The sequence below is a fragment of the Suncus etruscus genome, chromosome 7 (genome assembly GCF_024139225.1).
Source record: "Suncus etruscus isolate mSunEtr1 chromosome 7, mSunEtr1.pri.cur, whole genome shotgun sequence".
NCBI lineage: Eukaryota > Metazoa > Chordata > Mammalia > Eulipotyphla > Soricidae > Suncus > Suncus etruscus.
The window spans coordinates 117924113-117951103 of NC_064854.1; the positions used below are offsets into that span (position 1 = coordinate 117924113).

At 37.1% G+C, this 26991-nt stretch overlaps 1 protein-coding gene across 1 annotated transcript in view; it reads left to right on the forward strand.

Annotated features, from left to right (window-relative positions):
* TOPAZ1 (testis and ovary specific TOPAZ 1) overlaps positions 1-26991 on the forward strand; it is a 91649-nt gene that overhangs the window by 7179 nt on the left and 57479 nt on the right. The window contains exons 3-6 of the mRNA XM_049777675.1: positions 8840-8901; positions 10069-10187; positions 21595-21659; positions 25572-25711. Coding sequence (XP_049633632.1) covers positions 8840-8901; positions 10069-10187; positions 21595-21659; positions 25572-25711 — 386 coding nt within the window. The remainder of the gene's footprint in view (positions 1-8839; positions 8902-10068; positions 10188-21594; positions 21660-25571; positions 25712-26991) is intronic.

Consider the following 26991-nt stretch of genomic DNA (forward strand, 5'->3'; position numbering starts at 1 on the left):
ATGACTAACAAAGTAAGATGACAATCTTTAAATTTTGAGAATGTAAAACAGTGAAGAGGACACCTTGTCATTTGTTTAAGGTTCCATTTCTAGTACCACCATGAATTTAACTCTAGACCCAGGGAAAAGAGCTAGTACTTTCCTAGTTTGCAGTCTCCTGTCCCCTGCTGCTTATAGTCCCCCTGCACTGCCAGGTACAGATAGCTGAGTGTTCTAGGAGGCCCCTAGACAAATACATAAACCCAGGCCTTTAGAGTCTGATCTAAATTTGAAATCTTACTACCACCTAATAGGTGCACTTCTTTATAAATTATGTTCTTAACTGTAAAGAGAAGGTGTTCTTTCATGAGGGTTATGAGGATTAAATCTAAGAATTGCTGGGGAAGATTTAGAATAGATGGTATTGGGAGAATTAGCAAGAACTCAGTAAAAAAGGTAGTTGCAGGTGCTTTTCCTTTGAGGAATACAAAGTAAATGAGAGCAAACTGAATGTGGGCAATTGTCAATTAACTGACATCATGTTGATTATGTGCAACAGTTAAGAATAGATAGAAATGTGAATTGGGCAGGTTTATTTTTTGGAATAATAGCTGTGTTCATTTCATTAAATGGTGAAAGTGGGAAATCCCACAACTGCGAGTAAATTAGTTGCTAAGAATTTGCTCCATTCTGAATTTCTTCCTAGAAAAATCAGATTATGCCATATTTTTGTAAAACCATTACATTTTTATTTATCTTTAAACTGGGGAGGAGAATTGAAATGAAAATAAGGAAACTGTTGAGTTAGTGTACTTTTTTGCGGGGAGGGGGCACACTCGGCAGCACTCATGGGTTATTTCTGGCTCTGTGCTCAGAAATCCCTCCTGGCAGGCTTAGGGGACCAAATGGGATTCCAGAATTGAACCCGTGTCCATCCTGGGTTGGCTGCATGCAGGGCAAATGCCTAACTGTTGTACTATTGCTCCAGCCCCCAGTGTACTTTACTATAAGAAATTAGTTCTCTCTAAAACTATAGTTTCTATAAGAAATTAATTTTTATAAGAAAACTAACACAAACTATTTGTTTATATAAGAAATAGGTTCTCTCAAGTTAATAAAATTACTTAAATATTTTTTTTTTTTGGTTTTTGGGTCACACCCGGAAGCGCTCAGGGGTTACTCCTGGCTCTAGGCTCAGAAATCACCCCTGGCAGGCACAGGGGACCATATGGGATGCCGGGATTAGAATCACCGTCCTTCTGCATGAAAGGCAAACGCCTTACCTCCATGCTATCTCTCCGGCCCCAAGATTACTTAAACATTTCATTATGAATTTCATTATGTATTTCATTATGAATTTTGAAATTTATGCTTTAACTTAGAGAGCAGCAAAGACTGTTCTGTATTTAAGTTGATTTTTTTTTTTTTGCTTTTTTGGGGCACACTGGTGATGCTCAGGAATTATTTCTGGCTTGGGGGACCAGGGCATCGAACTGCAGTCCGTCCTAGGTTAGCACCTGCAAGGCAAATGCCTTACCACTTGAACTACAACTCCGGCCCCAAAAGTTGACTAAATTCTTGCCATCAATTCTTTTTTTTTTTTTTTTACTTGCCTCTTATTTATGTTGGTTCATTTCTTAGTTGGCTAGATAGCAAAGCTATTTTATATTTTGAGGAAGGGTTTCATTGTGCTAAGATCTTTGATACATAGGAATAACTATTATCTAAGAGTAAGTTAAACATAAAATCTTAAATCTACATTTTCCTCCTCACAGTTATGTAGTCTCATACCTCCTTGCTTTCTGAGTTTAAACTAAAGCTTCAGAGTTTCTCTAAAACAATTCCCCTGCCCCTTCCTGTTCTTTGTTTATATATATAATATGATTACCTATATATATATATACATATATATATATATCTTTTTTCCTGGACAAAGGAAACTATTTTAGTTTATAGCAACAAAATTACTTAAAATTTTCTACTTTAAACTTTTTTTTTTTTTTTTTGGTTTTTGGGTCACACTCAGCGTTGCTCAGGGGTTACTCCTGGCTGTCTGCTCAGAAATAGCTCCTGGCAGGCACAGGGGACCATATGGGACACCGGGATTCGAACCAACCACCTTTGGTCCTGGATCAGCTGCTTGCAAGGCAAACACCGCTGTGCTATCTCTCCGGGCCCTACTTTAAACTTTTTAAACTTTATTTATCTTCAGTGTATCCATTATACTTTTCTTGACTTTTTTTATTTTCTTCCTTTTTATTATTGTTATTGTTATTATTATAGGTTTATCAGCTATATCAGCTAGCTGTGCTCAGGCTTACTCTATCTCTGAGCTCAGGAATCACTGCTGGTAGGGCTCAGGAAACCATATGCTGTGTTGAATCAAACACATGCAAGATAAATGCCTTACCTGTTGTAATATCTCTCTGGCCCCTCTTTTAGTTGTTATATTAGGTGCTCCTTTACTCTTAAGAAATTAAGAGACTAGAGGTGTTTCTCTCCTTTCTCCTTCTCTCTCCTCTCTCCTCTCTCAAAAAAAAACCAGAAAAGAAAAAAAAAAAGAAACTAAGAGACTAAAACTGAGAAGAATGCGTTTCTATTGTGCAAGTATAGAAATAGAATATAGCTGGGGCCGGCGAGGTGGCGCTAGAGGTAAGGTGTCTGCCTTGCAAGCGCTAGCCAAGGAAGGACCATGGTTCGATCCCCTGGCATCCCATATGGTCCCCAAGATAGGGGCAATTCCTGAGCGCTTAGCCAGGAGTAACCCCTGAGCATCAAACGGGTGTGGCCCGAAAAACCAAAAAAAAAAAAAAAAAAGAAATAGAATATAGGAGAGCTAGGTTAGATATTGTTAGACACTCAGAATTGACAGGTAAATAAACTTGAATTGATAATATTTTTACAGGGGCTCACGCATTCAGGTTCTTGTCCTCAAGCAGTCAAGATTGAAAGCATGGAACTGGAGATAAAATGGCTAAATTTTCAGAAAAGACTATTAAATATTAAAGGGAAGAGAATAAAAGGCAAGGAATCCCTTTCTTTGTTATAGGAGGGGTTTTCTAAAAAAGTATTCTGGAGAATGGCAAAAACATTTTCCCTTGTAACAAAGGTAGGTGGGTCAGCATTTCTTTACTGTGTTCAAAGAATGCTGTCCATTAAAACAGAAAAGAGAGTGCTAAGATGGTTATCTTGTGTCTAATCAGTCTGTCAGGACCTATATTATCCAGGTTATCAGGCATCACGTACCCACTCTTGGAACATTCCATAAGGAATGATTCCCTTTCTTTTGCACTGTATCCATAATTTCACTGTGCCTGTCCCCCATTTGTCCTTATCATTAGAAGTATTCTTAGATCTGGTTGGGGGAATTTTTAAGGTTTTAAATTGTAATTGAATACTTATTGTCAGTCTCCATAAAAGAAATAAAGGTTTAATATTAAAACCTAAAGCATTAGAATTCACTAACACTTGTACTGATGAGTTTGGAAATGTTTAATGAGTAAAATTGGTAAAAAAAAAATTTTTTAATTAGCTTCATTTGGGATAATCTAAAGCAAAATGTCAGTGCTATACAATCTATATTAATAATAAAATTGTTTTCAGAAATTCTAGAATATGCTAAAATTGAGTGATATTTATAATGAATCTGAAACCTGCTCAAAATAAAGAGCTGAATTCAACTTCTTATAAACTAGGAGTTGGAGAAATAGTACAATAGATAGGGCACTTGCCTTGCATGCAGTTGACCTAGGTTTGATCCTAGGCACCCACCCATATCCCTAGACCTACTTGGAGTGATCCCTGAACAGAGCTGAGTGTGACCCCAAAGACAATAACTATAAAAAGCTAAACCAGCAAGTTCTTTTGGGCCAGGACAGTGGTCACCTTATCCTTCTCCCTAAAAGTCTAAGATAAGGACACGTTGAATGCATACTTCAAAATCTTTGGTATAGGTTGGGAGATAAAGGAGTATGCCTCAGAGGATGAGTCCACAATGGTATTTATTGATCACTCTGTTGCCTAGATCTGCCCATCCCTTCCTAAGAATGTGCCACTTTTTCTTTATAAGAACTATTTATGGGGCCGGCGAGATGGCGCTAGAGGTAAGGCGTCTGCCTTGCAAGCGCTAGCCAAGGAAAGGACCACGGTTCGATCCCCCGGCGTCCCATATGGTACCCCCAAGCCAGGGGCAATTTCTGAGCGCGTAGCCAGGAGTAACCCCTGAGCATCTAATGGGTGTGGCCCGAAAAACCAAAAAAAAAAAAAAAAAGAACTATTTATGGCTATATAGGGGAAAAGTGGGTTCTGGAAAAACAAGCCTACCATCTCCTTAACTAACAAGCTTAATTAACTACATTATTCTTTTCTTTCCACTTAATACCATGCATACATTGCCTGTTTTGTAAAATATTACACTTTTGAACGAGAGAGATAGCACAGAGGTAAGGCGTTTGCCTTGCATGCAGAAGGACAGTGGTTCAAATCCTGGCATCCCATATGGTCCCCAGAGCCTGCCAGGAGTGATTCCTGAGTTTAGAGCCAGGAGTGATTCCTGAGCGTAGAGCCAGGAGTAACCCCGGAGCACTGCCAGGTGTGACCCAAAACCAAAAAGAAAAAATTTTACACTTTTGCAAATAATACTCATCAGTACACCCTTTGCTGAATAAATTATTTAATGAAACAATTTTAAAGCCTTAAAATTCAAAGTGATTAACTTTACACAGAACATATATATGTGTATATATATATGACACATATATATATATCATATATATATATGATAACTGAGCTGAGATCTGAACCCAAAGAATCCTACTGTGGCTCGAGAGATAGCACAGCAGTAGGGTGTTTGCCTTGCAAGCGGCTGACCTAGGACCAATGATGGTTCGAATTCCAGCATCCCATATGGCCCCTCAGCCTGCCAGGAGCGATTTCTGAGCATAGAGCCAGGAGGAACCCTTGAGCACTGCCAGGTGTGACCCAAAAACCAAAAAATAAATAAACCAAAAAATAAACAAGGAGCCGGTGAGGTGGCGCTAGAGGTAAGGTGTCTGCCTTGCAAGCACTAGCCAAGAAAGGACCGCGGTTCGATCCCCCGGCGTCCCACATGGTCCCCCCCAAGCCAGGGGCAATTTTTGAGCACTTAGCCAGGAGTAACCGCTGAGCATCAAATGGGTGTGGCCCAATAAAACCAAATAAATAAATAAATAAACAAGAATCCTACTGTAGTCTGTTCCTCTATCCAGAGCTACAAACTGAAAGAATAGTATCTTGGTTCTCTCTATAGTTTTAATTGTTTTTTTTTGGGGGGGGTGCATTTCTTTTTTTCTTCATTCTATTTAAAGAGAAAATGAGGCAGAATGAAGAGACATTTTATTTTTCCTTTCTGTTCTCTAAAGGTACATAAACTATTGTTTCTTGTCTTTTGCTAGAAGCAATAGTATTGCTGATGAAATAATCATTTGTAATTATCAGGGGACCCAGCACCTCACAGCTTGGTAACAGGCTAGGAAATTTCTGAACCAATTAATTTTTGCTTTTAGCTAATGTTATATACAGAATGAATTGTTCTAGTAGGTTTGAAAACAAACTTATTCAGAGATAGAATATGTGAGTGTGTAATGAAATGAACATTGATTATAATCAGCAAGTGAACATCTCAAAAGGAAACAAGAATCTTGAGTTTTGATTTTTTTTTTTAATTTTTGGGCCACACCCGGTAATGCTCAGGGGTTACTCCTGGCTATGTGCTCAGAAGTTGCTCCTGGCTTGGGGGACCATATGGGACACCGGGGGATCGAACCGCGGTCGGTCCAAGGCTAGTGCAGGCAAGGCAGGAACCTTACCTTTAGCGCCACCGCCCGGCTCCGAGTTTCGATTTTTTATGCTAATAATTATTCTCGGGCAATCATCTTCTAATCTTTTTGTCAATATCTACAGTAAGAATACATTTTTATTTTATTAAGAACTTACAAATATATGAAACATTTACCATAATTTTTATTAGTAGTAATAAATATATATAGATGTGATTAAATCCTGGCTGGGAACCCCTAAGAAAATGTCCTCACCCTACTGAAAAGTTCTCTGGAAAGGATAAACCTATGTAATCTATGCAGTTCTTCAGAGTGGAGTAAATTTTATTTGCTTTCTCTTTTGTTTAGTTCTCTTTTGTTTATCCATCTTAGCTCAACTGAATATTTCACTTTTTCGCCTTCTGCCCTTTATCTTCTCTCTTTCTATTTTGTCAAGGCATAACAGTAACTTACTACTCTAATGAATAACTGTAAAATGTTTATGTGAATTTTAAACTCTCATTCAAAATTATTTCTTTTTTGTTTGTTTTGTTTGGGGGCCACACCTGGCGGCACTCAGGAGTTAGTCCTGGCTCTGTGCTCAGAAATCACTCCTGGCAGACTCGTGGGACCATATAGGATGCTGGGAATTGAACCCAGGTCCGTCCAGGGCATCTGCGTGCAAGGAATGCCCTACTGCTCTGCTAAAGTTAATTTTAGCAATAGTATGTGAGAAATATTGAAAATACTTCCTTAGGGCCCAGAGAGATAGCACAGCGGCATTTGCCTTGCAAGCAGCCGATCCAGACCAAAGGTGGTTGGTTTGAATCCTGGTGTCCCATATGGTCCCCTGTGCCTGCCAGGAGCTATTTCTGAGCAGACAGCCAGGAGTGACCCCTGAGCACTGCTGAGTGTGGCCGGCCCAAAAACCAAAAAAAAAAAAAAAAAAAAAAAAAAAACTTAATATTTTGAAATGAAAGCTATAACTTATATATTTCAGAAATAATCTGTCAGGAATTATATTACTATGAATGGAAGTTTCAGAGTAATTAGAAATAACATTCCTCACTTCTTAATCTGATGTGTCCTGTTCACCATGTTATTACCTTTCTATTTCCACATTTTTTCCTCTTACTCTCAATTCTCACTGCTACTATCTTATTCAGTTCTCTTCTAGATTGTTATGAGGTCCTAGTTAATCTTACTTAACATTCAGTATATCCTCTATCACAGTGAAACTCTAGAATAGAAATTGATCTGCCGTTGACTGCTTACAGTAACTTAATGGGTTTCAGCCACTTGAGGATAGAGTTTGAATTGCTTGGATTGGCTTTTTTAAAGCTTTTTAGTGGATCTGCATCCATATTTTTTGACAGCTATGACATTGGGGAGAAAATTGTGATGAAAAACTAATAAAAAGGATAAATCCATCAAATAAGTATGCCTACTATATAATATTAATACTTAAATCTTTTTGTATATATTTTTGTCTGGTATTTTCTTTATTCTCACTTGGTTACTATTGTAATAACATCTGAAATGTTCTTTTATTGGGACTTGTTCTAATAGTTTTCTTGGCATCTCAGTTTACCATATGTAAATGAACATATTCCTATATTTGGAGTGTCTAGGAAGGAAAGTCCTCTTCATTTGGGTCTTCCCTGTACCTGGACTTTGTGCTCAAAGAACTTCTAGACTGTCAAGAGAGCCAAATTGACATTTAATTGATTCCATTGACATACTGGAATGGTGATCTGACAGATGAACCCAGAGAAGTATGAATTGGGAGAGTCATTTGCAAGCATGTGGTGGTTCTTTTTGGCTGGGGGGTCTTGACAGTGCTCAAGGGCTCTTTCTAAGATTTATATATTCATGTTTTCCAATAACTTCAGAAATTATACAAATGTTTTGTGTAGTTTATGTGCAATGTTTTGCTTAATTTTTCTCTTGCATAGGAAGTAATCCTGAACCAATGAGCAGTTGTAGAGCTATAAAATATATTTAATGAATCCCATTTATCAGGGTCCACAGATGTAGCTCAGTAGTATGGCACATAGCTCCTGTGTGTGTGAAAGAGAGAGACTCTAGGTTCCATCATCATGAGAGAGAGACTCTAGTTTCCATCATCAGTACTCCCCTAAAAAATAGCTTATTAAAGTAAGTGATAGGGTTGAGAGTTTTGTAAACTTTGATCCATTTAAAGCAATAGAATTTTTATTTTGTATTTGAATAGATCCTATAGATGTCCCTTTGATTTACTTACAGATTTACTTTGATTTAACATACAGATATTGGCTTTAAAAATATTTTATCTCATTTAAACCTCATAATAACCCTGTAGATGAATAGCAGTATTATCTTTGAAAATATGGTATGACTCAAAAAATTCAAACAATGTTTCCACAGTTTACACAGTAAGTTACAGAACAATATATAAGCCTGGATTCTAACTCTGATTTTCATAGGCTTACCCTTTAAATCATAAGCTGTCGTTGTCATCAGACTACTAAAAAAATAAATAAATGAGCCACCTCATGTCCTACAGTTGCACAAAGATATGCATTCACCTATATGCATTATTCTATATTGGTGTAATATTTTTTTTAATTTTAATGCTTGATATATGTCATTAGATTTTCTCTGAATAGCAGAGTTCTTATGGCTATACTCCCTAATAATTAAGACATATGATTAGGGGCCGGGGCTGTGGCGCAAGCAGTAGGGCGTCTGCCTTGCATGCACTAACCTACGATGGACTAGAGCACGGTTTTATCCCACGGCGTCCCATATAGTCCCCCAAGCCAATAGTGATTTCTGAGTGCATACCCAGGAGTAACTCCTGAGCATAACCAGGGGTGGCCCACAAACAAACCAAAGAAGGCATATGATTAGGACTCTAATGAAGATTCTGTGTGTATATGCTGAGTTGTTAGTCCCAATATATAGATGGTCTCTGGAGAATATTACCTATGTTATGCCCATCTGCTATTAAAGCTAGTATTTACTAATGTTTAGAGAAGTTGTTAGTTCTGTATAATGTTTTAGCCCTGTTTGCTTTGTAGTAGAGAACTTCTTGTACCGGATCCTGATTTAGTGAAGTCAGAAGTTAATTCTCCTTTATCAACAGGTAACATTTAACACTTTCGAATTTATTCAGGCATAATTAATATGACATTAAAAGGTTTTAATTTCAGAATATGTTAACAATGTTTTATCATTTGGCAAGTTTTCCCAGTTTTATTTAGCTGATGAACAGATCAAATGTTTAAATATTTTCCATTTGATTATTTAACAAATAAATATATTTTTAGACTTATAAAAGATAATTGACCTTAGCAGTTAGTCTCTAAATTTTTATTTTGTTTTGTCTTATTTGGGGGCCAGAGGAGCACTCCTACCAGTGCTCAGGAGGCCCAGAGACCCACCAACAACTCCTGATCAATTTGCTGTTTGTTTAATGCAAGTGCTTGAGGATGCAGTGCTGGTCAGGCTCTGAAGTTCTGATGATACCCAGGCCACCTTGACTGTGGTAGGTGCCTCCAGAGCTACAGCCAGTGATGCTCAGGGTACTATGTGGTGCTGGAAATTGATCCTGGTCTGAGTACTTGCTAGGCATGTTCACTAACGGCTGTACTATTCAACTCCCCCTCTTTTTTAAATTAAAATATGTGTTTAAGTATGATCATAATTTGGAGGGCTGGAGAAATAGTATAGCAGATAGGATGCATATCTTGCACACAGTCAACCTGGATCTGATCTCAGGTATCCCAGATAGTCTCCCAAGCCCTGTCAGGCATGATTCCTGAGTGCAGAAAAAGGAATCGCTGAATATTTTTGGATGTGACCCCAAAACAAACAAAATAAAAAGTATGATCACATTTTTAAATCTTACTCCTTTTCAAGTGTTTTAATTAGCAACTGATTATTCATACTGTAATGAGTTTACTTATTATAATCATAAATGTTAAATCATAATTTTTAAATTAGTCTAAATCTTATCAGGAAATAATTTGAAAATAAATTTTACTTTGACTTTCAAGTTTTTAAAATGTTGAATATAGCTGGACTTGATCAAAAACTTAAATGTGATACCTGTCAATGTCTTACTGTGAATTCTTTTTATACCATATGATGGAATTATTTTTACAGAGAAGGAAGAATTATTTATAATTTTCTGGAAATTCGTGTTTGTCACATTGAACTTTAAATGTTGCTAAATTCTAATATTTTTGCAAGACTTTTAATGATTTAATTATTTTATAATTTAAAGTTCCTATTGAATATTTTATTTCAGCAAATGAAGTAAAACAGGATTCCAAAGATGCAAACTTAGGGGATGTTACAAATGAGACCTCTGAAAATGAAAAGCTGGAAATTTTTGGTGAAATGAAGTTCCCAGACTTGAATGTAAAGGTACTAAGAAATCTTCATTATTTTCTTATTTCTTGGTCTTTGTAGACATTTATCTTAACAATGGGTGACAGATTGACAGATATAACTCCTTTTAACTTATTTTTTAAATATACTTACCATTTTTATTGAGGTTCCAGAAGTTACAATACTGCTAATTACACATTTCAGTCATACATCATTCCAGTGCCATACATGCCAAAACAGTGCCATTTCCCTCCATCTATAACTTTTTTAATTGAGGGAAAAAATATCATTACTTTGACCATGGTACCTATTGCTTGATGATTTGCGAAAATCAATGTTAAGAGGATTTCTCTTATTTAGAACAATGGAGTATGTTGTTTCACTCTATATTCAACTTTTTAGTATCTTGAAGTTCATCTCAAAATTGTCTTTCCAAATTGTTACATATTTTTCTGCTTTGCTAAATACAAAGTACTGAGTATCACTTAGCTTTTTGGGAAATTTTAGAATAGTACAGAAGGACTTTAGATGCAAGCATCTTTTATTCAGTATTGAAAGTGTTGTCCCCAATTATTCTTATTTTTTTTTCTCTCTCTTCCTTTCTCTTCTTGCGTTTTGTGCTACGCCATGTTTCTTATTTCAAGACCACGGCGTGTTTTTTTTGTTTGGTTGTTTTTTTATTTTTTACCTTTTTTTTTTTTTTTAATCTGTTTTTTGTGGTGCCTATCGATATAACCGGAGTCCTCACTGGATATTTGACACTTCTTTTGGTACTGGTGGAGTGTTTCACCTTCTTGTTCTCATGCACTTCCCAAATCGATGATGAGAACCTCTAGAAGGATTCTGCCCATTTTCGGGGTATTAGACCCTTACCCCAGTTTATTTACTTTCTCTTTTTCAGGCAAAAACCACACAACTTGAACTAGCTAGCCCTGCCCCCACTTACAGGGGGAAATAAGGGAGGCATCAAGACGAAACTGATGCAAGACTACTAAGTAGTAGGTTAGATACAGAGGGGACCACATATTCTAGCCGCCCTGAGGGTGAGGGAAGAGGAAATGGGAGGTAGGACAAAAACAGAGGGGTAGGGAGGACAATTTGGGGATGGGAAGCCCCCCTGATTTTATGTAAATATGTACCTAAAATATTATTGTCAACAATATGTAAGCCACTATGATCAAAATAAAAATTATATTAAAAAAAAAAAGAGAAAAGAGAAAAAAAAAAAAAACTCTTGCTCGGGGCCCGGAGAGATAGCACAGCGGCATTTGCCTTGCAAGCAGCCGATCCAGGACCAAAGGTGGTTGGTTCTAATCCCGGAGTCCCATATGGTCCCCTGTGCCTGCCAGGAGCTATTTCTGAGCAGACAGCCAGGAGTAACCCCTGAGCACCGCCGGGTGTGACCCAAAAACCAAAAAAAAAAAAAAAAAAAACCTCTTGCTCATATTATATACAATGATTTATGATATAAAGATGAATGTATAAGTAATAAATAAAAATACTTTATTCATATTTAAAAAAAAAAGAAAGCATAGGAATTAAAGCTAAACCTAGCCTGTCACTATGTTCACTAGAACATATCACTTTTGTATATGTGGGGTGTTGGGGTGAGAATTTGGTATCATTTTTTGTTCTTGTTTCCTGCCAAATATTATATGTGGTTGAATTTTTTGCATAATTTAATTGATTCCAAGGCATAATTTTATATTTTCTTTCCCTTATACCTCCAGTTTCTTATCATCCATGCTTACAGGAAACAACAACCAGGTTTCCTAGTTCATCAAGAAAATTAATGAAGTTGAAAAATAATTTCCTCATTTCCCACTGATATATTAGCCTACCTACCTGCATCTGCTCCCCACACTTCAGCTTATTTTCTATTGCAACTTCTGTTACAAAGTCAAGGCTGTTCTGCCACTATGATAGAATCCCATATCTTCTCTTAAAATAAACTTCGGTAATCTTAAAATTTCATCATCCTCATCAGTATGCTTTGCTTCCACTTAAAAAAAAAACTTTCAGTTGTCTCATTTTTCTTTTCAGTTGCAATTATTTTCTCATAACATATATACTAATTATTTCCCGTTTCTTGTCTCTTGTTCTCTTGTCATTTTAGAGATAATTTGCCATCACTGCCCCATCAAAACTTTCATTTATTTTTTTATTGATGTTATATTGGTCTACAAGACTGTAAATGTTTTTGGTTTTGTTTTCTAGGGTCTTTTGGGGGGGTTTGGTTTGGGGGCCATACCCAGAAGTCCTCGGGTTACTCCTGGCTCTGCGCTCAGAAATCACTCTTGGCAGGCTCAGGGGACTATATGGGATACTGGGAATCGAACCCAAGTCTATCCCGGGTCAGTCGTGTGTAAGCCCTACTGCCGTGCTATCTTTCTGGCCCAAAACTGATTTTTTTTTTATGTATACTATGTTATCATACCACTCCCATCACTAAAATGCCAATAGCCTTCTGCCATAGTCCAGTGAATCTTCACTTTTCATGCTGCTTTCCCTGCTGCCCCCTGTAACAAGTATATGGTCAGAGCCTAAGAGTTTGTTTTACTTTGGACATCATCTCTTGTGATACCACTTGTGATATATGTTCAGTATCTTTTTTCTTCATCTTATTTTGCTTATCATTACCATATTCCAGCTCCACCCATGTTGTAGCATGGGAAAACTTTTCATGTTTGCTTATAAGGAAGTAGTATTCCATTGTGTTTTTATAATGTATCTTAATGAACTCTTCTGTTATTGAATGCTTGACTTCTTCCTAAATCTTTGCCATTATAAATAACAATGCAGTGAAAAAAATAGTGCTTTTCAGATTAATGTTCTTTGGGTAGGTAGAGGTAGAACTATTAGATATAGAAGTTCTAGTTTGAATATTTTTTTGAGAAACTTTGGAGTATTACAATTTTTTTAGGGACTGAGCCAATTTATATTTCCACCAATAGTTCATAGGTTTCATTTTTTCTCCACACCCTTGCCAGCACCTCTGTTTCTGGTTTTTTGATACAGGCCAGTCTCACAAATGTGAAGTATATTTTATTGTTTTACTTTCTTCTGGCAATAAGTGATATTCATGTGGCTGTTGTTCATATGCATTTCTTCTTTGGTGAAGTGTCTGTTCATTTCTTCTCCCCATTTTTTAATGGGGTTATTTGGTTTTGTTGTTTAACAGAACTATTTCTCAAACTCAATGATGACCCATTACTGAATCTAATGGGCATACTTCAGTAATTACTAGTAACTACTGTTACTAGTAAACAATGTAGTTGATCCTCTTTCCCTAATTTTTTTTCACTTCCAGGATAAAAATGCCTGTTTTATTTTCTCTATTTCCCAGTTGTTTTTTCTGGTTTCTCTTGATGTCTGACATTTTAGAATAACTCAGAGACCAGGCCATGAAACTGTTGGGTTTTTTTTCCTATCTTGATTTGCTTTCTAGGTGGTTTTATCTAATAACCTTGCAATAACTTCCATATGCGCGCTAAATGGTATGCAGATATCTTCTCAAATGAATACTTTTTTGTTCTTGGGTTATATGCCAAAGAGTTGAAATGTTGTGTCTTGGGCCCAGAGAGAGAGCACAGCGGTGTTTGCCTTGCAAGCAGCCGATCCAGAACCAAAAGTGGTTGGTTCGAATCCCGGTGTCCCATATGGTCCCCCGTGCCTGCCAGGAGCTATTTCTGAGCAGACAGCCAGGAGTAACCCCTGAGCAACGCTGGGTGTGGCCCAAAAACCAAAAAAAAAAAAAAAATGTTGCGTCTTATAGAAGGTCCATTCTTTTTTTTTTTTGGGGGGGGGGGGTTGTCACACCTGGTGGCACTCAGGGACCATTCCTGGGTTTGTGCTCAGAAGTTGCTCCTGGCAGGTATGGGGGACCATATGGGATGCTGGGATTCAAACTATCGTCTGTCCTGTGTTGGAGGTGTGCAAGGCAAATGCCTTATTGCTATGCTATCACTCCAGCCCCGGAAGTTCTATTCTTAATTTTAAAAAACTCCATATTTTTTCATTAAGGCTGAACCAGACAACAACCCTGCTAGCAGCAAATAAGGGTTCCTTTTTCACTACATTACATCCCCACTCAGGAAAACAGTACTGTCTGTTTCAAACTATTTGAAGTGAGCCATTATTTTAAATATTTTTTATTTAAGTTACATGATCATAGTTGGGTTACAGTCACAAACAGAACACCCCCCTTCACCAGTGTAACATTCCCCCCCCTTCCCATCCCCTGCCTGTATTCGAGACAGGCATTCTAACACAGTTATTTGTTTTTAAGTTCAGTAAATTGTTTTTTTTTTCCTTAAAGGATAAGAGTAAAAAAATATAATAAAGGTGTGATAGTGGCAATCACCGTTGTTTGCATAGGTCCAGAAAAATATGGGGAAAACAGAAAAAAAATCCTTGGCCTTATTACAAAAAGGCCTCACCCCAGAAGTTTATTGGCTTAAGACTGACTCTGGGTTCCAGGCATACCAGTTCGTCCAACTCGAGTCATTCTCTGTGGTCCTGGTGAAACTTTTTCACACTAAGCTATTGTTGGTATCAGGTTCTTATATTTAAAGATTCAGGATTCTGTGCATTTCTTTCATTGATGTCAGGCTAGTGTGGAGCATCCTCTAGTTTCAGCATACCATTAAATGCGGAGCAATCTGCCCTGCAAGCAGGCTGTTGTTGAGTCGTCTGGGTGTTGAGAGAATCTTTGGAGTAAGTCAATGCCAAAGCAGTGGTAGGTCTTCCTGGTAGAGATGAGCCATTTTTTGTGATGTAAGTTTGTATATTGTTTTGATTTACATTTCAAATAATCAGTGATAATGAACACTTTCTCATATACCTATTGAGCATCTACCATGTCTGTGGGAAATATATCTTCAATTCCTATTCTTTTAATGGGTGATTTGTTGTTTGTTGTTCTGTATGTGATACATAACACACACACACAAATCTAGACTATTAGCACTTTGTAAATAGATATATAGTGAGTGAATATTTTCTCTCAGGTGCAGTGGTGTTTTTTAGTCATCATTTCTTTTGCAGTGTTAAAATATTTTAGTTTGATGTAGTGACTTTATTTTATTTCTTTTCTGTTTTCTTAGCCAGCAGTATCAAATCCTTGCAGGTGCCTCCAAAGTAATTATGATGGAGAATGATTGGCTGTGTTTTCCATGAGTCATTTTGTGGATTTGGGTCTGATCCATTTGTGTGTTGTATGAGGTAGAGATAGGGATCCAATTTTCTTTTTTTTTTTTTTTTTTTAACAGACTAACCAGTTTTCTTAATATGATCTTTTGGGCCTTTCATGCTCTACTTGATGTACCTCTTTGATCATAGAGTTAACTGTCCAAACACCACTAGATTTATTTTGGCACTCTCATTTATATTCCATTGATCTAGGAGTGCCATTATTTCAGTAACAGAATTGTGTTTTGTGTTTACTATAGTTTTATAGCATAAAGTAAAAAAAAAAGGCAGATCTGTCTTTTTTTCTCAGAAGTGTTTTGGCTTTTTGAGGAATATTATTACTTCATATAAATTTTACAATTATTCTAAGCCCCTAAATGTGCCATTGGAATTTTTATGAAGAGTGCATTGATTCTGTGTACTGCTTTGGTAAGATGGTCATTTTAACAATGTTAATTCTTCCAATCTATGAATAAGGATTATGTTCCCATTTCCTTGTGTCTTCATCTGTTATGTTTAGTATTGATTTGAAGTTTTTGTTTTGGAAGGGGTTATTTGTTTTGTTTTGTAACCACAATCCAAGAGTGTGCAGCTACCATATTTTCTGGCGTAAAAGACAACTGGGCGTATAAGACGACCCCCTAATTTTGCAGTTAAAACATAGGTTTAGGCCTGTTGTATTCGCTGTATCAGACAGACCGTTCCTGTGCTGCAACTGTATGTACCACAGTGAGCCAATCACAGCAAGCAAAGGTTCAAAGGTTATACTGTAATAGACTTCCTCTCTGACTCTGGCCAATCTGAGCAGGCTTTTTACAGTGTAGATTCGGATCCAAAACATTGTCTAATTTGCATGCATAAAAAGCTTGCTTGGATTGGCTGAATTAGAGAGGCATCCAAGCAGCCTTGCAGTGATTGGTCCCTTATCATAGGAACCTTTTCTGGCAATTCCCTGGTGGCATCAATTAATCTCCCCCACTACATGAATCAAACAACACCCCATCCTCAGACCCTAACACTGAACCACCAACATGGTTAGCTGGGTTTTGCCAGAAGTGGCCCCCAGATCTCCTTTAGTACTGTTTGGGAGCCCCCAAGAAAGAGATTTGGAAACTCTGCGGCCTGATATTTTTTTTCGTTTAGCGGCATATTGAAACATTTTTTGGGATATACCCGATTTTCGGTTGACTTTTTTTTGTTTCCAAAGTCATCTTATACGCTGGAAAATATGGTATTTCTGGCTCTACACTCAGGAATCACTTGTATAGGACCCAGGCTGGCTGCATGTAAGGTAAGTCCCCTGCCTACTGTACTATCTCCAGTATCATGATCTGTAGTTTTCCTTGCATAATTATTTTGCCTCTGTTGTTGATTTTCAGTTATTTGATTTGGGGAGGCACAATATTAGTTCTGTGACTTTCGATTGCAATTTTCTTTTTTATTGTTGTTAAAGGTCTCTTATCGCTTCAGTTTGTTGGCCATTCAGTTCATATTATTGTCATTTCCAGTCTTTATTGAAGAGACTGAATAACTCTTGGGAGCTTGGGCACCTCTCAAGATTGTGTCTCCATTCTTTAATCTAAATGGTCTATTCATTCATTGTGACACTTCATTGTGATAGCTGCTTTGTGAAGATTAGGCAAGGATCTGGTTCTGTACTGGCTTGAGTGGCAGTCTAGGGTTCCCATTTTCAATTTTATACAGAGCCTTTGGGGCTGAGGTTGTGTTTCTGTCAAAGGCTGCCACATCTTTGCAGTACAGACCTGTGCTCTCCCCAGGCATTCGTTCCCTGGTACTTCACTCTTAACTCCCATTATTGTATCCATAAGTTTGAACAGCCAAGCATACCACAACCAGCTTTTCTTACTGCATGGAGCAAGTCTTTGACTTTGGGTTAAAACCTACTCTTACATGCAGGGTGGGACCATGGGGAAGGAAGCCTTTGTCTAATAGAGCTGGAAATGTGTAGAAAGAAGGGATTGCCTTGCTGTCTGGCCCATGGCTGTGCAAAAACTTAAACTGCTGGCCTCACATTCTTGATGGAATAGGCTCTGCCTCCTGTGTATTTTAGTAAGGATGGAGGTGTTTTTTTGGGGTTTTTTTTTGTTTTTTTTTTTTTTTTTTTTTTTTGGTTTTTGGGCCACACCCGGCATTACTCAGGGGTTACTCCTGGCTGTCTGCTCAGAAATAGCTCCTGGCAGGCACGGGGGACCATATGGGACACCAGGATTCGAACCAACCACCTTTGGTCCTCGATCGGCTGCTTGCAAGGCAAACACCGCTGTGCTATCTCTCCGGACCCAGATGGAGATTCTTAAGGCTACTAATATATATTTCAGCCTGACTCTTTGGCCACTTCCCTGTCAGATCTCTTCCTGTGTCTTGATCGTGGATCTTCCCTGGGCTCTTTATCTATTCTACGAGTTTATAGAGAACTTGCCTGTTCAATATTTTTCTATCACACCATACTTTAGGAGTCTGTGATCACTTTAGTGTTTTTTTATTGCAGTTTGGACCTGATGCAATTTTTCACAGGGGACCCTTCCCCGCCATCTTTTTAAACTTCAAATATTATGGAGATTGCTTCCTTTCAAGATATGTTAATGATGCCTTGTTTGCATAATTGCATAATTAGCCACTATAGGAATATAAAATATATTCTGTACACCAAGCCCCACTATTGATAAACACTTAGTTTATTCCCATTTTTTTGCTATTTAAATATTGTAGCCTTATACATCCTTGAGCATAAGGCATTTTGCATATGTGCAAGCACTCTTTGGATTAAATTTTAGAAGTAGAATGATCAGATTGGCCTACATAGTTTCCTCTGATTTATACTTTCAACAACATATATAGAATGCCAGTTTTCTCCCCACACACACTATTAAAATTTTTGTCCATCTGTCTATTTTTGCAAATGACTTTAATTTACTTTTCTCTTATGAATCTAATTACACGTATGTTTAAATGGCAGTTACATCTTTTTCTGTGAACTTTCTTTTTTATGTCCTTTACCCATTTTCTGGGATTTAAAAAAAATTTGTAGGAACTTTCATGTAGTAAATATATTTGTCATATGTTGCCATACATTGCCCTTTTCCATGTATTTTATGATTTTATAAGAGCTTTTTACTTTGAAGGAGTCTTTTGCTCTTACTTTGTCAAATCTTTCAATTTTCTTTGATACTGGAGTTACATTCCCTTCCTCATTTAAAGTTTCAATTTTTCTTTTCTTTGTTATATTTAAATTTTTAATAGGAGCTTTACTAAGTGGTACTCAGATCCAAGAGTTGTAGGGTCAAGAAGTATTTGATGGCCAGTTACTAGGAATACCAGGGAATCAAACTCAGGACCTCTCACCAGAGAGGCTTTCTTCAAGCCCTATATTTATAAAGTTTATCAATATAAATTATTTTTAAAAATGTATAAAAATAAACCTTTTCTTTTTCAGGTGACATTTGTATTCTTTAGTGTGTAAAACTATTTTAAATGATTTTATTTTGAAATATTAGCATAATTCATGGTTTCTATCTTTGATGTGCTTTCTTACAATATCCATATTTATAAACATACCATATAGATTCGAGTATAAGCTGACCACTTAATTTGACCCTAAAAACTGGGAAAACTTAGTGACTCGAATATAAGCCAAGGTGAAAAATGCAGCAGGCAAGGGTAAATTTCAAAAATACAAATATATACCCAAAACAATTAACAATAATTGTGGAATCAGTGAATAAATAAATATATACATATATGATTACATTTGCAAAACATGATTGTTTGATATACTGTATACCATTAACATACATTAACCCATAGTATTCAATGGCAACTTTAATCAAGTGAATAAACCATTTAAGATAGTAAAGAATTGTAAATAAATGGTTAAAAATCCTGAATCCTTATACTCCAAAACCCCTGATTATAAGGATTCAGGATTTATAACCATTTATTTACACGACTTTATTGCTTTAAATGGGGTTTTCACTTAATTAAATGTGCCATTGAATATTGTGAGTTAAGTAGTTCAGTGGCATACAGTTTAGTTCATCCGCCTACCTCTTCAGCTCAGCTGTGGCTTGTGGACTGAGCTGAAGCACCACCCCTCCAGCAGACAGCAGAAGACAACTGGAGACTACGTGCATTTGATTTGGCATGCATGCACACTGAATCAAATAACCTATATGACCCGAGTATAAGCTGAGTTCAAGTTTTTCGGCACAAATTTTGTGCCCAAACACTTGGCTTATACTCAAGTATATAGGTACATCTTTATCATTTGCTACTTTTTATACTTATTTTTCTTTTTGGCAGGGGTTCGGGGGGCCACACCTGTTTGATGATCAGGAGTTACTCCTGGCTAAGCACTCAAAAATTGCCCCTGGCTTGGGGTGGACCATATGGGACTCAGGGGATCGAACTAAGGTCCTTCCTTGGCTAGCACTTGCAAGGAGACACCTTACCTCTAGCGCCATCTCACTGGCCCCTATACTTATTTTCCATATTTAAATATTTATTAAACCTAAAGGGTGCTTTGTTTGGGGAGAGGTCACACAAAACTGTGATCAGGGTTACTCCTGGCTCTTCATTCAGTAATCACTTCTGGCATTGTTCAGTGGACCATATGTGGTACCAAGAATCTAACCCAAGCAGACTCAAGGCATACGCCCTACCTACTGTACTATCTTCAGCCCCCAGGGTATTTTCATGTGTGATGAGTTAGCATGCAACTTACTTTCTGTCTGTTTAACTTGCCTATTATTCTGCTACCATTTATTGAATTATTCCCCACAAATCACAAATGTTTGATGCTTTCCTTTTTTTTAATAGATGTAACTTTTTCTTTTCTGTTTTATGATCAGGTTCTGTATAAGTACCATACTATAAATTAACCAAGAAAATAAATAAAAGGAAATTTTGCTTTAAAAGATAACCAAATTGTAGGGGGCAGTACAATAAATAGCAATGCCTTGCATGCATCCAACACATGTTCAATCCTCGGCATCCCATTTGGTCCTATAAGCACCACCAGTATTAAGTGCAGAACCAGGAGAAACCTTTGATCATCACCAAGTGTGCCCCCCATCAACTCCCCACAAAGAAAAAAATATTCAGATATATCATGTCTAAAATGTTTTTTGTTTGTTCTTAGTCTTTAAGTAGAACTTTAAGCTCATAACAAATTTTTAATGTTTACATTAATTCGGGGAATTATCTTTACCTTTAATAATGTCATCCAGGAATGTAATAAATATTTCAGTTAATATTTTATATTTCTTGGCTTATTTGTAATAGGTTTTATCCTAAGAGTTCTATATACTGTATATTTTATTATTGATAAATAATTATTGTATACTTTTTATTTTATTTTTTTATTGTATACTTTTTAAAATACTAAAAAGATATGAGAAAATATGAAAAATATATGAAGATATGATGGATATAAAGATATGAAGAATGATATTAAGTGCTTATATTTAATCACTAAAGTGATGAGTGATTTTGGGTTTTTCTTAGATGTCCTTTTATAAGTTTACTATTTGAGCATGTATAACTTTATCTCTCTACCTCTCTTTTTTTTTTGTTTTGTTTTGTTTTGTTTTGTTTTTGCCCACACCTGGTGGCACTCGGGTTACTTTAGGATCTGCAGTCAGAAATTGCTCATGGCAAGCTTGGGGGACCATATGGGATGCCGGGAATTGAACCCGGGTCCTTCCCAGCTTGGGGTTGGCTGCATGCAAGGCAAATGCCCTACCGCTGTGCTATCACTCCAACCCCAAGCGTGTATTACTTTCTTAAATTTAGAAAAGCATTCCAATGCAGTGCTGATGAAGTGTTGTTTCTTTATTTTGAGATGTTTTAAATAAGCCAATATTTTAATATATACATAAATATTTCCAATGATAAAATTGTAGTTTACATATATAAATACCCCCTAACAATAAAATTTACCCCAAGCCTTTTTTTCTGAATGAAAGAAAATGTTCATTATTCACAATAATTTGATATATGGTTTGTATAAGTACAGCTGACATCAGTGTCTGGAATAATGTATTGATGCTTTCTCTTAAGTATAGTAGAAATTTTTAATTCAATATTCATTTTATTTTAAATAATGTCAAGTATACCTTGTTAAACTAAGTAGCTTAATTTTTAACATTAAGTACAGTCTAATCTTGTAAGCCTCCTAGTTAAATATGGAATACAGAGATACTCTTATGTACTTTTAAACTTAATCTCTTCACAGTGTTGCTTTTCAGACAACGTGACTATTAAGGAAGAAAAGGAAAATGATTATGAAGTTGTCAAAAGGTCTGTGACATTTTTAATTGCTTTGAACTTTGTTCCCCTTCCCTTCCTGATGTTACTGCAATGATGGTGCATCCCACACACAGGGTTGCACCAGAGATCCCACATACTTCTGTGGCACTGAGGATCCCAGCAATTTGGGCCCTCATTACCTACAAAGCACATTTTCTAATACCAAGACACATTCCAAGGCCCAAAATAGCTTGTTTATCTAGTGTTAGATATCAAATGCCAGATCTCATGCAAGGTATGGGCTTTACTGCCACATCCCTGGCCTCTTGAACATATTTCTTAATTATTTAACTTTAAAACAGCCATTAATATAATTTGTATCTTGAGTGTGTTTTTATTTCCATCTATATATGTATCTGCATTTGTTTAGATTTTTTTGCTTTAAGCTATCCATAGATATTAATGTATCAGGTGTATCCAAATTTAAATATATTATAAATTATCATAAAGCTTTTATTCAGTTTTTTAGTTATTAAACTATTTTTGAGAAAGGAATTAAATATGACAGACTTGAAAGGGCTACATATATGACTTATGAGAAATAACTAAAATCAGATATACTGTGACATGTGCCGATACTTGATATGACTAGTGATTGTTAATCATCAATTACAGAGCCAGAGAGATAGCATGGAGATAGGGTATTTGCCTTGCATGCAGAAGGTCGGTGGTTTGAATCCCGGCATCCCATGTGGTCCCCACAGCCTACCAGGAGCGATTTCTGAGCATAGAGCCAGGAGTAATCCCTGAGCGCTGTGGGACGTGACCCCCCCCAAAAAAAAACAAAAAAAAAATTAACAATTACGGTACCATATTTTCCGGCGTATAGGACGACCCCCTAATTTTGCAGTTAAAACATAGGTTTAGGCCTATATTTGCTGTATCAGACAGAACGTTCCTGTGCTGCATGTGTTCCTGAGCTCATGTACCACAGTGAGCCAATCACAACAAGCAAAGGTTCAAAGGTTATACTGTAATAGACTTCCTCTCTGACTCTGGCCAATCTGAGCAGGCTTTTTACAGTGTAGATTCGGGTCCAGAACATTGTCTGATTTGCATGCATAAAAAGCCTGCTTGGATTGGCTAGTCAGAGAGGCGTCCGAGCAGCCTGGCAGTGATTGGTGCAGGATCGAGTTGGAAAATTTGTTTTGTGGCAATATTCAGACAATTTTTGTTTAGCGGCTTTTTCGGGATATACTCAGTATATGAGACGACCCCCGATTTTCGGGGGGTTTTTTTGTTTCAAAAGTCGTCTTATACGTCAGAAAAAATAGTACTCTTAAATAGAACAGTGATTTTCAACCACCAATCCATTGAAAAATCCACAGGTTTGAAAGGGTTGAAAACCACTGCACTAGAACATATATAAATACTAAACTTGAAGTTGAAGGATACCTTGAGGTCACCAGATCATCTTCCACCCCTTTTTGCAGTTGAAGCAAGGCAACACACTCAATTTAGGTGACAAATAGTAATCAAGTCTTTTAGTGTCTTGACATTGGTCTCAGAAATATGATCATTGAAGCGGTATCATATGGAAACTTAACAATAATATAATGTATTAAACCCACCCCCAACTACTGAATCAGAAATCTAGAAGTGGGGTGCTTCATTCTGTGTTTTCACAAGGTTATAAGTTATCCTTATATATGCTCGTTTGAGAACCATTATGTTAAAATAAAATTAGATAGGCCCATGGGGCCGGAGAGATAGCGTGGAGGTAAGGCATTTGCCTTGCATGCAGAAGGTCGATGGCATCCCATCCGGTCCCCCGAGCCTGCCAGGAGCAACTTCTGAGCATAGAGCCAGGAGTAACCCCTGAGTGCTGCTGGGTGTGACTCAAAAACCAAAAAAGAAACAATAGATAGGCTCATAAATCTAATATTTATGGCCATTTGGAAATCTTAAAAAGTGAAGAGATTAATTTTTGTTTGTTATTTTTTGGTCCACTCCCGGTGATGCTCAGGGGTTATTCCTGACTATGGGCTCAGAAATCGCTCCTGGCAGGCTTGGGGACCAGGATGGAATGCCATCGACCTTCTGCATGCAAGGCAAACGCCTTACCTCCACCCTATGGGATGACGAGGATCAAACCGAGGTCCAATATGGGTCAGCTACATGTAAGGCAAATGCCCTACTGCTGCGCTATCACTCAAGCATCAAGATTGACTTCTTTTAAATTAGAAATATTTAGTTTACAAATTACTACAGAGGGATTTTTTTGCGAAGGAGAGTGGGCATACCCAGTGATGCTCAGTAGTTATTCCTGGCTCCTCACTTTTTAATCACTCCTGGGGTCCTCAAGGGACCATTTGGGCTGCTGGTGACAGAAAATGGGTCAGCTGGATGCAAGGCAAGCATCTTATCCACTCTACTATCTCACCGGCCCTGAGGGTGTAAATCTGTAAGGTAAATTTATGTATATAAACTCTGAGTAACTGCCCCCTTCATTTTTTAGGTAAGTTACTCTTTCATATTGACTAATATTATTGCACATATTGGAATATAGTCCAAGTTGTTTAAATCAGCAACCTCAAACAATACATTTTTGACCATTTTTTTCAAAGGAAGCTCTCAAATACACATATAAAGTTCATATTATATATATATATATATATATATATATATATAGTCATGAAAAATAAACTAAATCATTTCCTTGTACTTTCAATAGAATTGATGTTCTTTCTGGATTAGAAAATTAATAACCTAGGGGCTGGAGAGATAGCACAGCCTTGCAAGTGGCAGACCCAAGTTCGAATTCCGGCATCCCATATGGTTCCCCATGCCTGCCAGGAGCAATTTCTGAGGACAGAGCCAGGAGTAACCCCAGAGCACCGCTGGGTGTGGCCCAAAATCCAAACAAAAAAAAAGAAAGAAAGAAAGAAAGAAAATTAATAACCTAGTTCCACTTCAGACTTGCTGTCTAACGTATTAATCAAAAATATTTCACTGTGAGGCCAGAGCAATAGCACAGTGGTAAGTGGTTGCCTTGCACGCAGCTGACCAAGGACAGACCTGGGTTCGATCCCCATCATCCCATATGGTCCCCCAAGCCAGGAGCGATTTCTGAGCACATAGCCAGGAGTAACCCCTGAGCATCACCGGGTGTGACCCCAAAACAAAAACAAGCACAAAATTTCTCCGTAATTTTCTTCCCACCACCCTAAAGCACCTTCACTCCAGCCATTTAATAGCACAGCTTTACAAGATAAAAATGACCTCTTAAAGTAGTGAGACATCATACTATGATAATTAGCATACTTTATCATAGAATCATCTATTTTATTCTCATTCTTTTAATGCAGGGGTCTCAAACTCGCGACCCGCAGGCCATTTGCGGCCCTCCATACAACATTTTGTGGCCCGCGCGGGCCTTCAAAATCACAGTATTCGCGATTATTCACAATAAAAATCGCATTAGTAAGAAAAAAATCACATTAAACATTTGCATAACCCGAGCAGTTTCATTTGGGGTATGCAAATATTTAATGCGATTTTTTTGTGATTTTTTTTTTCTTACTAATGCGATTTTTTTTTGTTTTGTTTTTGGGCCACACCCGTTTGACGCTCAGGGGTTACTCCTGGCTATGCGCTCAGAAATCGCCCTTGGCTTGGGGGGGCCATATGGGACGCCGGGTGATCGAACCGCTGTCCGTCCTACGCTAGCGCTTACAAGGCAGACACCTTACCTTTAGCGCCACCTTCCCGGCCCCACTAATGCGATTTTTTATTGCGAATATTCGGTAAGCGAAATCCCTTACGCGCCTTGCCTCACCCCGACTTTGCTTCCTGCGGCCCCCAGGTAAATTAAGTTTGAGACCCCTGCTTTAATGCTCTTTAGTAAATTAAATTTCTGTCTTTGATTTTTTTTTTTTTTTTTTACTTTTTTGCTCACAGCAGAGATTCTACAAATGCAGAGACTGTGCTTGATGAATGTCAGTTAGCAGCCTTGGACCCAAAACCTCTATACTTACTATCAATACCACCTTTGAATCTTAGTACTCAACAAGAAGACACATTACTGAAACCGTCGATGAATGGTATTGCTTTCTTAATAAATTTATGACTTAAAAATTTATAAATGAGATTTTTTTAACAAAAAAAGGGTAAAAAATCAAAATAAGAATAGAATATGTCAAAGTTAGGTTTATGCACCTGATATTGCTTACATACAGGGATTGTACCTTAAATTATATGTTCTTGACACATACTTTGTTGTGGTGTGCCAGAGATCACATTTGTTGTGACATCAGGGATCCAAATTATACTAGCTGCTAAGCTAGTATGAAAGGTGATGACTGGAGGTTGAATTACTGGGCCTCATGCTTGCATTGAGTTACTTGTTCACCCTGTTAAATATTTTTTTGGTAATGCGTAATGCTTTGAGCAAAATCAAAGGAAGTTTTTTAATTAATGTAGACCCAAGTAAAAAATTTTACATTTAAGATTGACAGAGGCATTTGGTAGGACATTGCCTTGCATGTGGCAAACCCAACTTCAATCCTGGCACCCTATGTGGTCCCCATTTCCTACCAGGAGTAACCCCAAATATACAAAAAAAAATTAACAGATAAAATTAAAATTTTGCTTCCTTTGTTATTGAGGTCAGGTGCCCCCCAAAAAATCTCTAATACTAATGTGAAATGTTTAGTCTATATTATCTTCTATATACTTAATGGTTTCAGATCTTACATTTAGATCTTTAATCTAAACATTTCATATTAATTTTTAGTTGAGATTAAAGAGTAATTTTTTAAATTTTCCTTTGCATGTGTCTGTCTAGTTTTCCTTGTGTTGTTTGTTGAAACTTAATATTCATTGTATTGTCTTAGATCCTTTGTCGTAAATTAATATACATGAAAATAAGTGCATAGATTTATATATGAACTTCCATTTCTTGTACATTGAACTATATGTCTATTTTTATTCTAGTACCATACAGTTTAAACTCATCATTTTGTAATGTAGTTTGAAGTCATGTAGTGCGATCCACTATTTTCCTCAGAATTTCTAAGGCTACTTAAGGAATTTTATGATTCCATATAAACCTAAGTATTTTTTCTATTTCTCTAAAAAATAAAGGTCACTGAATATTTTCTTGTAATTGCATAACATACACAATTCTCCTCTTGCATGTAGATGGAAGGTATTTACAAGTTGTTTTTGTACCAAACCGGGTGGTGCTTAGGGCTTACTCCTGATTCTGTGCTCAGTTGGTCAATCCTTACAGTGCTCTGGTATTGAAATGCCAGGGATTGGTCAGCCACCTTGTGCAAGGCAATATCTGAATTTCAATTCCCATATACTGTTTCTGAATGTT